At 48.6% G+C, this 18,215-nt stretch overlaps 1 protein-coding gene across 1 annotated transcript in view; it reads right to left on the minus strand.

The window, feature by feature from the left end:
- Window positions 1-18,215, minus strand: part of LOC119449094 (beta-1,4-N-acetylgalactosaminyltransferase bre-4) — a 97,768-nt gene that overhangs the window by 9,165 nt on the left and 70,388 nt on the right. Inside the window, exon 5 of the mRNA XM_037712284.2 lies at window positions 10,371-10,493. Within this exon, the coding sequence (XP_037568212.2) occupies window positions 10,371-10,493 (123 nt within the window). The remainder of the gene's footprint in view (window positions 1-10,370; window positions 10,494-18,215) is intronic.

Raw genomic sequence — 18,215 nt, forward strand, 5'->3', positions numbered from 1 at the left:
GCCTGCCGATGAGATGTGCCACTAAGTCTTAAAACTGTGCCCAATAGCTCGGCTGTGAATGCAGTTCCTCTGTCAGTTATTAATACTGTGGGGGCGCCATGTCTCAGTACGACATTCTCTATAAAAAATCGAGCTGCTTCACTGGCCGTTCCCCGCGGCAGAGCTTTGGTTTCGGCGTAGCGCGTGAGATAGTCCGTGGCTACGATAATCCATCGGTGTCCCGTAGCAGAAGTTGGAAATGGGCCTAGCAGATCCATTCCGACTTGTGCAAATGGAGTTCTGGGTACTTCGATAGGATGGAGGAAGCCTGCTGGTTTGACGGCTGGCACTTTCCGCCGCTGGTAATCAAGGCATGTACGGATGTACTGTTGAACGGTCGCCGTCAATCTTGGACAGTAATACTTTTGTTTCACTCTGCAGAGCGTTCGTGTGAAGCCCAAATGGCCGAATGTTGCTTCATCATGGCATGCCTGGAATATTTCATTCCTGAGAGATGGTGGGACGACGAGCAAGTAGGCGCTGCCGTTCGGAGAAAAGTTCACTTTATAGAGGACGTCGTTGCGTAAGCAAAGCGATGGAAGTCCTCTTCCAAAACGTTTTGGCAGAGTAGAAGTGCGACCCTCCAGGAAGCTAATAATGGGCTCCAATTCTGGGTCTTCGCGTTGCTGCTGTGCAAGCGTAGTCGTGTTGACAACCGCAACAAACGCTGTAGCGTCTTCATCTTCTGTACTTGCAGGTTCGAATGGGGCACGAGAATGGCAGCCGGTGTCCGTATGCCGCTTTCCCGACTTGTACACAATAGTCATGTCGAACTCTTGAAGTTTAAGGCTCCAGCGCGCCAATCGTCCTGATGGGTCCTTTAAGTTCGTCAGCCAGCAAATTGAGTGGTGGCCACTGACAACATCAAACGAGCGGCCGTACAAACATGGGCGAAATTTGATCACCGCCCAAACCACCGCAAGACACTCTTTTTCTGTGGTGGAATAATTTTCTTCTGCGTGGGAAAGGCTTCTACTTGCATAAGCTATTACTTTTTCAGCGCCGTCTTGTCACTGTACAAGTACAGCTCCTAAGGCGATATTGCTGGCATCGGTGTGAACCGCTGTCGGGGCGTCTTCATCGAAGTGTCCCAGGACCGGTGGATTTTGAAGGCGTTGCCGTAGCTTGTCGAATGCTTTCTGCTGATCTTCATCCCATACGAATGCTACGTCTTCTCTGGTGAGGCGTGTCAACGGCGATGCAATGCGTGAAAAGTTCTGAATAAAACGCCGCTAATATGCGCATAAACCTAAAAATCGTCTCACTCCCTTTATGTCGGATGGCACAAGAAAATGTTTAACGGCAGCTATCTTTTCCGGATCAGGCCGTACCCCCTTATTACTGACAACATATGGCCTAGAAAAAGAAGCTCTTCGAAGACAAAATGGCATTTTTCCGGCTTAAGCGTGAGACCGGCGGACCGTATGGCTTGAAAAACAGCACGTAGTCGCCTCAAGTGCTCGTCAAATGTCGCAGAGAATACAATCACATCGTATAGATATACTAAGCACGTTTACCACTTGAGTCCTGATAGAACGGTGTCCATTAGCCACTGAAATGTTACCGGCGCGGAGCATAAGCCGAAGGGAAGTACCCTAAATTCATAGAGGCCATTAGGTGTCACGAATGCTGTTTTCTCGCAGTCTCTTTCGTGTACTTCTATTTGCCAATAGCCACTTCTTAGATCCATTGACAAGAAATAACGTCCATGCCGTAGTCTATCGAGAGAATCGTCTATGCGGGGTAGCAGGTGAACGTCCTTCTTAGTGACCTGGTTGAGTTTGCGGTAGTCGACGCCAGTAGCGCACCCAGGATCTCTGCCAGGAGGGGGGAAGCAAACACTTTGCATAATATGCAATTTCCTTGCTTTAGCCAGAGAAATCCAACAGCAAAAAAACCCTTATAATTATGATAATAATGACACCAAGGATGATGACGATGTTTATTTCTTCAGCGTTTTACTCAAAGTAATGTAAGAGTGAATGAATAAATACAAGACAGTGCGTGTAGTGATAGAGTGTTTTTGTTAATCAGGAAAATTCGACCTCAAGCCACCTCCTGAATAGTAATGACAATGAGAACAGAGCACTGAAGGTACAGTCGTTTGCGGACCTGGTGCGGGTCTCGGACGCTACGTGAAGACGGGCCTGGGGGGTGACGAGCCAGGGCTACACAGAATATCAGTACCAGACAGCGTATTCCCTGTTATCAGCTCTATTTTCGCCCACGCTGTTTTTGTTTTTTTTTTTTTGCGTGAGTGCGTGAGTGAGCGGTGAGGCAGCCATGGGACACAGATGCTTAGTCAGTAGGCCATCGCTAAGTGACAGTAGCGGCCGGGATTTGATCGCCTGCGCCCAGGTTTTGCTGCGCAAAGCCCGAACCACCGCGCTGCTATAGTGGTTACATTTAGAAAAATAAGAAATAATCGGGTGCGATGACTCTTTTTATAACCCTTTGCGACACGGCGTCCTCGTTTGGGGACTCGAACTTCGGAGGCGCGTCCCACGCCACGTGTTTCTTCAAATGACCTAAAACTCAGTGTGCACATTCGTGTCCGCTTCCTGATGGGACAACTAGCGGTCAGTTAACTTCATTGTCCTGCGTATTGCTGCAGATGATCACTTTGCTGGAGACACTACCATGTTAGACAATCGTTCGACGTGCCGCGTTCCAAGACCAAAGTCAAGAGTATTTTTTTTCTCCGGTCGACACGAATACAACCGAAAAAGCAAGTGTGCATGCGTTTCGGGCCTAATAGTTTATTCTTTTTATGCAAGCATTGAAGCTGACGGATTTCAGAATAATTAGATAATGAGTTATACGCTAATTAATTTTTTTTTTACTGAAACTCGCACAAAGCAGCACATTGCTTCGTCTTCTTTCTTGGAATGTAATAGTGAGCGTCTTGAAATGATGCCATGCGCATTTGACGAATTTGCAGACAGTGCATCATAATTCGTGCTGAAGGGGATGAATTTATTCACAAGACATTTACAGAAGTGTCATGAAACATAGGTCTCTCAATGATCTAGTAGGAAGTGAAATGTCCGCCGTTTTCTAGCACCTTATTGATGCGTGTGGGCATCGACTCGTACAAAGATTCAGTAATCTCCGGTCGACCGCGCAGGCTTTCCCATTCTTGTGCGATCGCTTGCCACAGCGTATCGGCCGTGCGGCCGCGGTTGGCTCGTGTGGACAGCCGTTTCTTCAACATGCCCCAGACATTTTCTATGGGATTCAAGTCGGCGCCACATGGAGGCCACTCAAGCTGGCAAACAGCATGTTCTTCTAGCAATGACTGGACGATACGTGCTTTATGGATCGGGCTGCGGTCGTGTTGAAAAAAATAGCAGCCGTCGCTGAAGGGACCGTCCAGCGCATACGGAACGAGGTGTCTAGTGATGACGTCGCAGTACCGTGACGCAGTGAAGGGCCCTTCCAGACGCACAAGGGGACCAAGGCCATCTTTGCTGATTGCTCCCCACACGCTCACGGAACACCGTCCACTGGATAGAACACTCTGTGTGTAATTAGGCAGATATCTGCAAGAAATAGCATACAATTGGGTTCCAGCGGCACGTCTAAAAATGTTGTGATTCCTCTTGCGTGTGAACTTTATAATGCTGTTATAGAGTTGCAATAGAAAACGTGCAAACATCATTAGATAGTACTGAAAGACCCACTGGCAGCTTTTAATTAGCTTCAGAGTAAGTAGTACTATGAAACAATCGTTAATGTTTTCAACATAATACCACTACAGAAAAATCTCGTAATGTCCAAAAGCTCATTTTACGTGAAACATGTTGTGATGCAGAACTAGCTTCGTGAATTAACTGCCAATACACTGTAAACACACCTGCAGTTTAGTGGACGCCAAACCCGCTTCCGTTGGTCCCAGCGCGTGGAAAAAGTTGACTCGTCGCTAAAGATGACATCGCCCCATTTCTCTGTTGTCCAATCTTTCATTGCTGTAGCGAACATGAGTCGTTCTTGTAGCTGGCTGTCTGAGAGGCAGGGCTTCTGTGCTGCTACGAAAGACTGCAGGCCAAGCTCACTCAGCCTTCTTCTTACAGTCTCAGACGATACCGTGAGCGAGAGCGCTTCTCGGATATCCTCTGCACTTTGAAAAGGATCAGCCACGATGGCGGCCGTAATCAGGCGGTCCTCTTCCTCAGTCGTGGCCCTTGGACGCCCACTGCGCTCCATATCTGTGAATCTGTCATCGTCGCGGAAAGCTTGATTAACCCTATTCACGGCAGTCCGGCTCCTGTTGGTTTGGCGGCAGATTTCGCGCTGAGGTATTCCCTCTATAAATAAACGCACAATGTGCCTTCTTTCGTCAAGTGGAACACGCAGTGGCATCTTTCCAAATAGGCAATCACCACGTGGCCTGAAGCAAGTCTACTACGTTTTCAGCGACTGATGCGAAGATGCGCCTGTGTGAAAGAAAATTTTCTATGCATCCGCTTTTTCTTTATTTTTGATGACAGTGAAACACCTCCCTACCCTTTCTCTCAAGACGCAGAAGCAGCAACACTCATTGGACCAAGATGCTGCCAACCAAAGTGCGCCAGTAAACGTCGCGTAAAAAAATCGTCGCAGCGCTTCGTGAAACTTATCTACCCACTGGCACACCAGTCGACAAAGGTTGCAGTGATTGCTCCGATACTGCTATCAAGCCAAATATGTGGCGGTCTTATCGCAGACAGCGCTCTGCGTCAACACAACGAACTAACAATGTCATGCACGGGAATAAAAAATTAACAGGCAGGCGAGTACCAAGAGGGCTCATATCCGGGAGAGCGCCCCTGTCGCCGCTAGGTGGCGTACAACTAGGTGGCGCGGATAGGCAGTCTGGCACGCGCTCGCGTGGTCCGCAAACTTTTGTGGTTGACTGTACACGTTGGCCTGGTGGGGCTGGACGCGTGGGGGGGGGGCAGGAGGTCACACCCCCACCCCCTCCCCCCATCGGTGCACCACTGGTCGACGCAGAAGTGCAAGCTGCCATCCTTTTTTTTTTGACTAACACTACCGGCGATGCCCAAGGACTTTTCGACGTCTGAATAACGTCATCTTGAAGCATTTTCCGTACCTGGTTTTCTATCGCTTCGCGTTCTCATCTTGCCACTCGGTATGGGTTTTGCCGTATGGGTCTGGCTGTTTCGTCTGTAATAATTGGATGTTTGGTCAGTGGCGTTTGGCCAACTTTGGACGTCGAAGAGAAACAGTTCCGAAACTCATCAATAAGCTCGAGGAGTCTTTCTTTCTGTTTAGGTAGCAAACTTGGGCCGACATCAATGGATAGAGGCACGTCCGGCAGACCGGGGGAATCGTCTTGTTCACCAGTCATGCAGTCGGTAACCTCATTCAGCTCTTCCACGTACGCGACTGTCATACCTATTGCAAGATGCCGGCGTTCAGGACTAAAGTTTGTTAGTAGGACGTCCGTCTGACCGCGAGTGATGTCAACGACACCTCTTGCAACTGATACGCCATGACTAAACAGCAGACCAGGAATTTGTTCGGCGATCATGTTGGAGCACCTTGGCGAGTCGCATTTACAGGCACAAGAGCGCTTGAGTGCGGAGGGATGGTCACATCGTCATCGAAGATACGTAAATGCTCACGTCGCTGATCGTCACAGGGAAAGACCGAATCTGCGTTCATCCAAAACGTGACCGACCTGTCCGGAATGTTTATAATAGCGCCGTATTCGTACAGGAAATCCATTCCCAGTATCACGTCTCTGCAGCACTCCAGCAATATAACGAAAGTTGCAACAAACGTCGAGCTACCAATATCAATTCTGGCCGTGCATTTGCCTGTAGGGGTCATCAGTTGACCTCCCGCCGTTCTTATGTGGGGACCAGTCCATGATGTCTTGACTTTATTAAGGCTATCGGAGAGTTTCTGGCTAATTATTGAGAAATCGGCCCCAGTATCTACTAACGCGGTTACTGGGTGTCCGTCTATGAAAACAGCGAGGTCGGCACTTACGACTTCCCTTGGGGTCGGCAGAGGCATATTGCACAGATAGTGTTGGGGGTGTTGAAGCATTTCGATCGTCACGGTCGGCAACATCCCCCCCAAAGGTCGCTTCTGTTAGTTTCCCCGACGAGGGCTAGGGGACCTGCCGCCCCTGGCTACATCGTCGTAACTGCGACCTTGCGGCGAAGAGCTCGGTGCAGGTGACGGAGAGCGGGTTCGACGAGTGAAAGGATGTCCTTGTGGAGCAACATCGTCACTGTAGCGCCTGTTTTCGAAGCGAACTCGAGGAAAGGTGGGTGGAAAGCTCTGGTATCCGGGGTCACGATACAGGCAAAAACGGTAAACGTGGCCGGCTTCTCCACAATGAAAGCACAAAGGACGGCGGTCGATGGTGCGCCACATGTCCGTCGTGCGAACAAGTGGTCGACTTGTGGGCGTCCTCTGCGGCCAAGCTGTAGTTGCCTGCGGAGGGAAGTAGGCCGATGATTCCACAGGAACACTAGGTTGCGCGGTCAGTGGCTGCGCATTGCACGGCGGAGATGGCGGCTCGTTGAAAGGACGAGCCATTGGTGATGAGGCTGCTGCTGGAGGAGGACAACGAACAGCCGATGCGTAGCTCAGAGACCGTTGGTCCGGTAGGGGTTCGGGCAACGAGAATGCCTACCTGATTTCTTGTCGCACAACCTCTGCTACAGAAGCCCCGACTGACTCCTGCGGGGTCACAAGGAGGTTGCGAATCTCTTCACGAACAACCTCCCGGATGAGCTCACGAAGCTCATTGCCGGCAGCCAGAGCAGAAACGTTGCTCGAGGCGTTGCTCGAGGCGTTGCTTAGTTGACATTAAGAAGAAATGGAGCTGGGCAAGGCATGCGATCCGTAGGATGGATAACCGGTGGACCATTAGAGTTACAGAATGGATACCAAGAGAAGCGAAGCGCAGTCTAGGATGGCAGAAAACTAGGTGGGGTGATCAAGTTAGGAAATTTACAGGCACAAGTTGGAATCAGCTGGCGCAGGACAGGGGTAATTGGACATTACAGGGAGAGGCCTTCGTCCTGCAGGGGACATAAATATAGGCTGATGATGATGATGATGCCTTTCCTATTGGGATGGCCAACAGCCCCACGTGCGACATGCGCAGCTGCGACGAGACGCTCGCACACATTATCTGTGTCTGCCCGCGCTATATTGCCGAGAGACAAGTGCTGTACAGAGTGCTGGACCAATTGGACAATCGTTCACTATCGGAACTGAAAGCTTTAGGTCAGTGCTCCGAAAGAACATCCGCTCTGAAGGCTTTACTCACGCTGCTAAGAATCCTAAGGTCTGCGGGCCTTCACGATAGACTATTAAAACACCGCCCCCTACCGCTTTATAGTTTACGCGGTTTGTTTGTGCTCGTCTCTATTTCTCTCTCTCTCCCCCTTCCACTCTCTTTTTATTCCCCTACTCCTTCCCCTCGTGCAGGGTAGCCAACCGGAACAGGGTAGCCAAGCGTAGGGTGGCTTGGCCACCAATTCGCTCGCTGCTGCTTCCGCACTTATTCACTCCAGCGTTTTGACAGTGAGTTTCCGCGGTCATCGAGTGAGATGTCTTCATGTTTGCTTGTGCGCACGAGACACCACATTGCTCGTTAATTTAGTTAGTATGCCTATGTTTACAAGTTTTATACGGCCTCTACACTACTATCCTTACTTGGTATAGCTGTCCAATAATTTGCTATCGCAACCGATACTTCGCCTGCGAAACTGCGATTTTTTTTGGCACGCAATTCCATTAATGTGCTGGAACACCCTCCTTACACGCCGGGTTTACCTCCTGTGACTTTTTTTCGCCGAGTGAAAACGGGTGCTTCAGGGGCGGTTTTTCTGGGAGGGACGAAAATTGAATGGGAAATGACATCGCTGGTGAAGTACTTAACAGAAGAGGACTTTCAAGGATGGTTTCAGCAATGAAATAAAAGGTAGAAGCAATGTATTGTGTCCAATCGGGAGTATTTTGAAGGTGACCACATTGATGCATCTGAAACCTTATGAAATAAATTTTTAAACATATGGCCCGAACTTTTGAGACAGACCTTGTATGTAGCGCATCGCTTCAAGCGTGCTGATGCTCATTGCTTGTATATTGTGCAGATACGTTTCGTTCATTCATTTTCTCATGTAGTTTCTGCATGTTGATTATGCAGTCAATGCAAAAGCTGGCGACATATGTTGCCAACATTTCCAATGTCATCAAATAAATAAATCGGTAAAAAAATTACACCTACCCATGACTGCCGACGGTAATGCAATTAGCATTCGAGCAGTGTAGAGCGGCATGACTGGAGTCGTATGACAGAGATGGAGCTACGACGATGGCACGACCTGATGGTATGACAACGGATGTAAGATAGCGACTGTCTGACGACCACACAGTGACGGCATATCATGACAATGGCGCGTCGTCGTCGTCGTCGTCGTCATCATCATCATCATCATCATCATCATCATCATCATCATCATCATCATCATCAGCCTATATTTTATGTCCACTGCAGGACGAAGGCCTCTCCCTGCGATCTCCAATTACCCCTGTCTTGCGCTAGCGTATTCCAACTTGCGCCTGCAAATTTCCTAACTTCATCATCGCATCTGGTTGTCTGCCGACCTCGACTGCGCTTCCCTTCCCTTGGTATCATTCTGTAACCCTAATGGTCCACCGGTTATCCATCCTACGCATTACATGGCCTGCCCAGCTCCATTTCTTCCGCTTAATGTCAACTAGAATATCGGCTATCCCCGTTTGTTCTCTGATCCATACCGCTCTCTTCTTCCATCGCTCTTTGTGCGGTCCTTAACTTGTTCTAACAATGGCGCGTATTTCTTATTAAATGAGGACGTCATAATTACGATAGAATGACTAAGACGGCTTGATAGCGATGGATCAACGAAAGCGAAATGGCGGCAACGGCACGACGACAATATAGGATAAAGTTACTGAAGTGATGACGATGGTAAAGTGACAGCGTGACCACGATGGCAAATACGACCGTGTTACCACGACGAACGTGTGACGCTTACGGCAGGACAAGAGCCTGATGACGAATTTACAACGACGGCGATCGAATGACCGTGACTGCACCATGGCAACGAATGCGTGACGACAACGCCGCGAAAACAATGGCATGACAATGGTATGGGGGTAACACGATAAAGACAAGTGTACGACGACAAATGCGCGTGACGACGACTGTACCACGAAGCCTGTATGACGAAGATGGCGTGACGACTGCGGCATGTTGAGAGTCGGATGACGAAGCTGGAGTATAACGACGACCATGACGGCTTCACGACGACCCGCACATACCTCGTGGCCCAAGCTATTACACAACTTCGGCCACTGGGTCGGCGTAGGCGTGACGGCGGCGGCACGACGCGAGACAGATGACGAAGTCGAAATGACGACGATGGAACGACCACGACAACATCACGACCCCGAACACACCTAGTCGACCAAGCTGGTAAACAACTGGGGCCACTGGGTTGGCGCAAGATGCTGGATAGATATATTGCTAGATAGGCTCAAAACGCATGAAGTGGGCAAATAATGCTAATCGCAATAAAACACGTTACAAGTTGACTACCAGTTGAAAGCAGCTCAAAAAAAAAAAAAAAAAATCACCAGCCCTTCCCCTGTCGAGAAAATGGGGGTAAGCGAAGCTTGTCGTGTGTGTATCTGACATTTGTAGTGACTTTCTTTCTTTCTTTCTTTCTTTCTTTCTTTCTTTCTTTCTTTCTTTCTTTCTTTCTTTCTTTCTTTCTTTCTTTCTTTCTTTCTTTCTTTCTTTCTTTCTTTCTTTCTTTCTTTCTTTCTTTCTTTCTCTCTCTCTATGTATCCTTTTTTCTTTCTCTCTCTCTATTTACCTTTCTCTTTATTTATTTCTATCTCTCTCTATCTATCTCTCTCTCTTTCTTCGTTCCCACTCTCTCTTTCTTTCTTGCTCTCTCTCTTTGTCCCTGGTATGTGCCATTGAGCTTGGACCCTTTCTGCACAATCGCCAAGATCGGCCCACTTTTCAGCGTGACACCACCACCACCACCACCACCACCACCACCACCACCACCGACACTTGTGAGCCTATAAAGCTTCGCTTAAAACATACCATCGTGACTCTTATTATTTTTGTTTACAATTAACCACCCACTCCCTCATATAATGTCTTAACAAGAGGCATTTGAGGAAATAAATAAACAAAAATAAACAAAAAGCGAGTACTTCCCGACAACAAAGGCGACATATAGTGGTGGATAGAAAGCTTTGAAGTTCCCTTCACTTAGCGCAACTAATTCAAGACCACTCACCTTTTAAACATGTCGTCGTCTTCAGCTCCCCACCCCCAGTACATATTCGAATATCCATTTACACGCAAGAAATGCTCCTTGGTCATTGCAGTAACGCCACCGAATATCTGACGGTAAAATACGCTGAAAAGCAGGGCAAGATGGTTATTGAAGTGTTCTGAGTTTCTGTCACTAGCTATATTGTTTCTGCATATAATTACTCAAACCTTGACCCAAAATCAGCGATAATGACGCTTTCTAATTTAGCTCTCCGTGCATCATGGTGAGGTATCGTTGCGCGAGCTACACTGGCCGCATTCTCACCCTTTCGCTGTGGCTGCACCGCGAGCTGAGCCGTTGCCTAGCAACCGCCGCAGCTGGCAGCGCCGCTGGCCACGCCATCTGAGCCACGCAAGCGCTTGCTATCGAGCCGCGGAAAATACCCTATAAGGCAAACGCAGGGGGAGACAACTCGATCCTCCGCCAGTATGGTGGCGCCATCTAGGTAAGATGCCTGCAAACGCAGCGTCCGCAGGCGCAGACGACGATATGCGATTCAGACGAGGCGCGCAATAAACGCGCTCCCGAGCTGCCGAGCCTCCGCCAGTATGGTGGCGCCATCTAGTTAAGGTGCCTGCAAACACGGCGCGCCCGACATGTAAGTTGCAGTTGTAAGGCTTGATCGGGCTCAGCACACTGCTGTGCAGAGAGCATTACAACCCGCAGCTCGCCGTCGACGCCGGGCGGACAGTTCAGATCGTTCTCATGCAGACTGCCGTACAGATCGATCGTACAGACTGCCGCGAAGACCCTGTTGTGCGTGGTGCTCAAATTGGAGCTAGTCTTGAGCCGTTCCACCAGCTTACGCTGTGATTGTAATGCGTGTGCCGCGCTGGCCTGTGACTTGTTCTTGTCACTGATTTCATGCTGCGTCCATATTTTACTGCTTCCTCAATCTTTTCCAGGTTATAATTTTGGATATCCCTTACTTTCTTCTTGTTGATCAGTTTCGACAGTTCAGCTGATCCGATCTCTCGAGTTTCACGTTTTCATGTTTTGCCGTTTCTTTAATAGGTCCTTTGTTGCTTGGGAGAGCTTACCTACTGGTTGCCTTGGTGCCTTACCTCCCACTTCAATTGCTGCTTCTGAGATCAGCCTAGTTGCGGTTTCATTCATTACCTCTATGTTGTCTTCATCTTTCTGTTCTGAAGCTGCGTATTTGTTTGCGAGCAGCAGCCTGAATTTGTCTGCTTTTACCCTTACTGCGTCTAGGTTGGCCTCTTTCTTCTTGACTAATTTTATTCTTTCTCTCTTCAAATTGAAATAAATCCGAGACCTGACTAACCTATGGTCACTGCACTTTACCCTACCTAACACTTCTACATCCTGCAGTATGCTGGTATCGGCACAGAGCATGAAATTTATTTCATTCCTTGTTTCTCCATTAGGGCTTTTGCAGGTCCACTTCTTGTTGCTGCGCTTCCTGAAGAAGGTATTCATTATTCGGAGCCAATTCCATTCCGCGAATTCTACCACATCTCTCCTCTAGTGTTTCTAGAACCGACGCCGTAGTTGCCAATTGCTTGTTCGCCAGTCTGCTTTTCCCCACTTTTGCATTGAAGTCGCCGATGACAACAGTATACTGATTTGCACCTTTCGTATTGCTAATTGAACATCTTCATAAAACTGTTCTATTTCTTCATCGTGACTGGAGGTTCTATACCTCCTATGCAGCTTTATTATGACGACTGCGGCCCTCCTATTAATGCTGTAGAATTCATCAATGTTGCCCGCTATGTCCTTATGTACTAGAAATCCTACTCCGAATTCTCTCCTACCTGGAAGACCTCTGTAGTAGAGGACGTGGCCGTTAGTCAGCACTGTATAAGCTTCACCAGTTCTTCGCACTTCACTAAGGCCAATAATATCCCAGGAAATACGTGATAATTCTTCAAATAGCCCTGCTATGCTAGCCTCACTCGATAGGGTGCGCGTGTTGAATGTTGCCAGGTTCAGTTTCCAGTGGCTGCCTGTCCAGACCCAGAGATTCTTAGCACCCTCTGCCGCGTCGCAGGTCTGACCGCCGCCTTGGTCAGGTGCTCCGCAGCCGCTGGGGACTAAGGGCCATGGGTTCATTGTAAGACTCATGAGGGAGGTAGTGGTGGAATACTGCACCAGGGAGGCCAATTCCTGTTCTGGTAAGGGAGCGATTTTGTTGAAGCTTAGGGTTCCTTCCTAAGTTGGTTGCATCTGGACTAGTATAGCCCCACTAGCTCTCGGCGATATTCTTTTTTTGCCGGTGTAGAGGACTGGAGGAGGAATCGAACTTACGACCTTTAGATTAGAGGCGGCGAGTGTTCTACCTCTGCTCCACGCCACCACTTTATACGCTCGTATTCTTTATACGCTAGCTTTATACGCTCGTAAATTCCAAATCATTATATGGCCCATGAAGCAAAAAATCCGGCGTTAACATCCGATGGTACCAAAACCCTTGAGACCAAGTGGCGACGTCATGTTTGACAAGATGACGAAACGTGATTACGTCATCCCGTTAAACGTAACGTTAGGTGATAACAGCATCATCAGGTGACGATACCGCCTGATGACGTCATGTGATGCCTTGTGAAGGAGCACACTGTGCACTTTCTGCTTCTTTGCATGGTCTCCGGGATCAGCCCATGATGACGTAACGTGGTTACGTCATCACGTGCAGTGTCGCCTGATGTGATCACGCCAAAGGTCGCGTGATTACAACATCACGTCAAACGTAACGTTACGTTACAACGGCATCGTCACGTGATGATATCACCTGATGACCTCAAGCGATGACGTCATCACGTCAAACGTGGCGTCATGCGATGACGTCAACGTCAAGTGAGGATGTCCCCTGATGACGTCATGTGATGTATGTTCGAGAAGCAGCACACTGTGCACTTCCCGCTTCCTTGCACTGTGTCTGGGTTCGGCCCAGATTCTAGTGTGAGCACGCGGCCACGGAAAATCCCGACCGACTAGAGGCTATAACAGCTTCGCTGTAAAAGTTACTAAGGCTTAGTTAGTCCCACAGCAGCCCGGAATGCTGCTGTGGGACTAACTTTTTTCAATAAAACGCAATCAATACAGAACAGCCATATATTTAGTCTAATTTATACTTAGATTTTACTTAGAATTTAGATTTAGACTAAATATTTCCATTAAAATACGATCTAAAGCAAAAAAGCCCGTCTATAGTCCCAACACCAAATGGGAGCAACGAATCCAAGGAACGAACTTTTCTTCTCCATAGTATTTCATTCTTGCCAGCTTCATACGGCAGAGTGTTGAACGTTGGCCTATGACGGGGAAGCCTTTGGAAAGCTCTTGCGAAAACTTTAGTCGGAAAAAAATGTCACAGTTTCGCCCTAAGGGCGAAGCAATGAATGCGATAGCAACACAGCAATGTCATACGAAGTAAGGTGAGCGGCTTTGGTAGCAATATGAATTGTAGTAAACATGAGCTGATTAAGTAAGCAGGTGTGCTGCGGCGTAAGTAGACCGACATGAAGAGAGACTCGATGACCACGAGAAGGCGCGTGTGAAACGGTGGTGTTGATGAGAAGCGCTTACCGTGGGCAGCGCGTGCGAAGGGACACACCTGTAGTGCTGCACTGCCGATCTGGGCAGCATTGCATGTGTAGCGTGCGTTGGAAAATGTGGCCCGACTATTACTAACTGAATGAACAAGCGTGGTGTGAGCGCGCACAAACAAACATGAATAGATCACACTGAATGACTGCAGCCAACGACTGTCAAAACGCTGGCAGCGAGCGCATACGCCGCGCAGCGGGCGAAGGTACGTGCGGTCTATCGCTTCAACGGCAACTGAGCGGCGAATGCACGGCGCATAAAGGTCAGAGCCGTGTGGAGATAAGAGACGGTGCGGGCGAGCGACGAGCGCGGTTGTTGGCAGAGTAGAAGTGCCCCCCCCCCCCCCCCCCCGCGCGCGCTCTCTCCGGCGCTGGCTTCCCGCTTCCTTGCTTGCGCGTGGGTGATTGAGTGCGTTCGCTCTCCGTGATAGCGCGCGTCCCCGCACGCTTCCGCTCGGGCATACGGCGCGCGGCGAAGATTTTATCTATAGGGAACCTCACGGCGACGGCGACGACGACGGCGACGGCAGAAATCCGGTTGAAGTGTCCATATAATTGCTATCGCAATAAAACGCTAATTTTTAAATAGTGGTAAGCAACCATGTGCCTGTTGCTTTGCGAGTTCAAGTTGTGCGGTGCCATCACATGGGTGCTGATGTTACGCGCTCGTTGTTAGTGCGTTTTGTGCTGCGGTTCTTTGTTTCGAGCTCCTTCACGCGTTGTGGCGAGGCTCTTGGTTTGCTGTTCATCATCCCACGAGGTATGTACGCCCAAATTTCAAATACAAGCTCGCAAACGGCTGTTTGTGCTGCTCGTGCGTGGAAGTGGTGTGATAGCCATTGTGCTAGTGAACGTGTGGTTCAATGTCACGACTTAGTACTATGCTTGTATTGCGAGGCTTAAATGAAACACGGGGGTTACAAAAAAGCTAATATGAACACCCTTGCGATGATCTAATCCCGACAGGGCTCATTTACTTACTAGTGTGGAATGTGCGGTCCGCCTCGTTTTTCTGCCTTGTGTTTCATTCCTGAACCATAGCGGCCTTCAAACGTAGACCACGATGATTTTTACGTAGTACCTGTTGGCCATTTAGTTGTGATTTGTCATGACATTGCTTTTTATTTTAATGCCCATCTCCAAGGAACAAGTTTCCGGTGGTTTTAGAGCGATAGCTCTACTACTCCAGGTACAAACCCAGAAAACGCCTGGTTCCGTAAATCTGACCTTCAAGCCCAGCCAAATTCAAACTGGGACTTAGCCTGCCACTACCGGCGACTGCTGCATCCGCTGCGTGGACGCCCATATCTTGAAAGCGATCTGCCATGTGGACAAAGTGCGTGGTCACGCTGCCTCATCTTCAAAGCGATCTGCGATGTGTACAAAGTGCGCCGAGAGCTGATAGCTTCGTATGCGCTGTGCTTTCAACGCTTAGTCCGCGTTCAAGCGAGACGCAGCATGAAGGTCAATCGCTCACTGCTGCTGCCGCGCCGAGCAGCGTCTATGTGTTGTCTTGTGGTGCAATTGTGGATGCGGTAGCTGCTCACGGCGCCGAGCAGCGTCTGTGTCCTTTCCCAAAGCAAGCAAAACCATGTTGTCACTCGACAAACTTGGTGTAACCGTGTTCAACCACGGCAAATTTTTTCGGCATCGGCCAAACGTCGCCCGGCTTTCCTGCTTTGCTTGCCACTTCGGGCGTCGGCTTTGTTATCTGATATGGGTAGACTCAATGCCTCCTCATTAGTGGACTTCGGCTACGCTAGACGCCATGTTTTCGCGTCGTGCGAATATCGCACTGTATTGGACGGTGCCGAAAATCCGCCAGAAGCTAGTTCCTTGTAGTTTGGGCTTTAGATATTGAAATACCGCATAGGAATGCAACGCGAACTAAGCTATACTCATCTAAATGCATGACACGGACGATTACATATCGGACATATAAGCTTTAGCGATCCAGCATGTATGTCAGCGTGCATTGTACCAAATCGCACGTCGCGCATTTTATTTGTTACGCGTGATCATTCATTAATTTTTGTATCGTAGTCCGGCCTGATGGTACATTAGAAACTTCCTGTCGAATTCGCACGACGCGCTCGCACCACGTCACGCGATCAATATTATGCAGGTTATTTTTTGTTTATGTTTTTTTGTTAGTGACTCAAGTTATTGATAACTATTTTTGTAAGCTTTTAGCACTCACAAGTGATAAAGAGGCGTGATAGATTTTATTCAACTTGTACAGAATACTGGATGAAATATCATTGCAGCTTTTATATTTTGCGAGACGCAAGCAGACAAGCTCTGCAGAATAACAATCAGAGGGCCAAATTTAACATTTACTATATCAAATAGTCGATCCCGGGCCATGGGAGAGAATGCTTTGCATGGCAGCCAACATTTACTAAAATATGTTGATTGATGCACCTTCACAAAAGAGCTTTTCAATTATGCAAGCCGTATTTTACTTAGCAAGAAGTGCGCGTGAACACTGCGCATTGCTTTCGTGTAGTCTTACGTAACTTCAAAAACCTTCTCTGAGCCCACAAAACCCAAACATAATCCCCCGCCTAGGAGAAGTAAATCAACTTAATCACCTTTATTTCTGGCAATGGAGAAGACATTCGAAGAAAAAAAAACTATAAAATGTTACTTGATTTAGAAATTAGTACTGCAATTGACTAACTAGTAAATGCTTTGCTGAGCTAGCCACATCTTAAAATTCCCTCCAGCATGTCAGAAAAGCTACAGTGGGCTTTATGCTAAGCTTTCCATTCTCAAATCAGCTATGTGAGCTATTAAGTTGTCGTGTTCAGGGGCTTCCATGAACGAAGAGGCAGACTGTACTTGAAACATGCTTTATTGCATGGCGGCAACTTAAGTGGCAGAATGACAGCCAAGGAATACAAAGGACTGCACACCCAGCCTTGCAGCCAGCGATTATATACACATAGTGGGCGAGGGTAATGTGATAGCGATATGGGCCGCGTGACAGCAAGGGAACGCTACCACGCAAGTAAACATACAAGCACGAAGAGGACTGAGACTGAGAAATCTAAAGCCGCGGAAGACTGGCCTGCGCTTCCGCGCAAACAGCCTGCCAAGGAGCCTCCCCGCCTGATGTCTACTTCCACGCACACTTCGGTGGATGAAGTACCAAGGGTTGACCGACAGATCATACCGATGCTGCGGTCCCTAATGAATGTCATTAAAGAGCTACTGACAAGTATTGCAACCCCAGCCGCTCGAAGTGGCCTGCAAGTGCTGGACGCGCTGAGCCCAGTCCTAGCAGCCCTCGAGTAGAACCATGGATGGCAATCACCAATCGTTCCGCCAAGAGGTCAGAGAGGCATCTATTATCCAGTGGAACGCCAGAGGACTTAAATGTCGGATGCCTGACTTTCGTCAGTTTGTATACTCTAACCGCTTCCCAATCATCGTAATCTGTGAACCAAAATTAACAAACCTAATCCGGCTATCCGGCTACGAATCCATCATGTCCTCAGCCTGCAGCGAAAGCAGCAAGGTCGTTGTATTTATTCGTTGGGAGCTTACCTACGTCGTTCAGCAAGTGCCACGTCATGATGAGAATCAGTATGTTTGCCTGACTGTTAAGAAGAAAAAGGTAGCCTTTACACTGGTTTGTACCTACTTATCCCCTTCAACCCGGTTTGATAGCAGGAGACTAGAAGACATCTTGACAGCAACCCCTGGTTCATGGATTATCACGGGAGACTTTAACGCCCACCACCCTATCTGGGGAAGCTCTAAAATTAACGCAACCGGCCGACGACTCGCTTCATTCGCATCTGACCATGGACTGTCCCTGCTTAATGATGGGAGCCCTACATTTTTACGAGGCTCATCATACAGCAGTTGCTTAGACTTGGCTTTTGTGTCACGTCGCTTGGCTACTCGTGTAAAGTGGTTTTTAGACATTGAGACACATGGGAGTGATCATATCCCCAGTTACCTTAAGATCAAGGGTTTGGCCAGCTGCCATTCTCCAAACACAATCCGGCGAATTGACTGGCCTACATTCGAAACCACCATGGAAGAAGCTTGTCGCAACGGTCTCCCTTCTGGCCATCAAGCAAGCTATCAAGAAGGCAACGCAGAATGCGATGTGCACGCTCACATGCAATCCAAGGTTCTCCAAATCCGACGTGGAGTTAGAGCGACTCCGTGCGATTCGTCGGCGGGCCGAGCGAAGATACCGACGCACAAAGTTCATTCATGA

Source organism: Dermacentor silvarum, chromosome 4, assembly GCF_013339745.2.
Source record: "Dermacentor silvarum isolate Dsil-2018 chromosome 4, BIME_Dsil_1.4, whole genome shotgun sequence".
In the NCBI taxonomy this organism is placed as follows: domain Eukaryota; kingdom Metazoa; phylum Arthropoda; class Arachnida; order Ixodida; family Ixodidae; genus Dermacentor; species Dermacentor silvarum.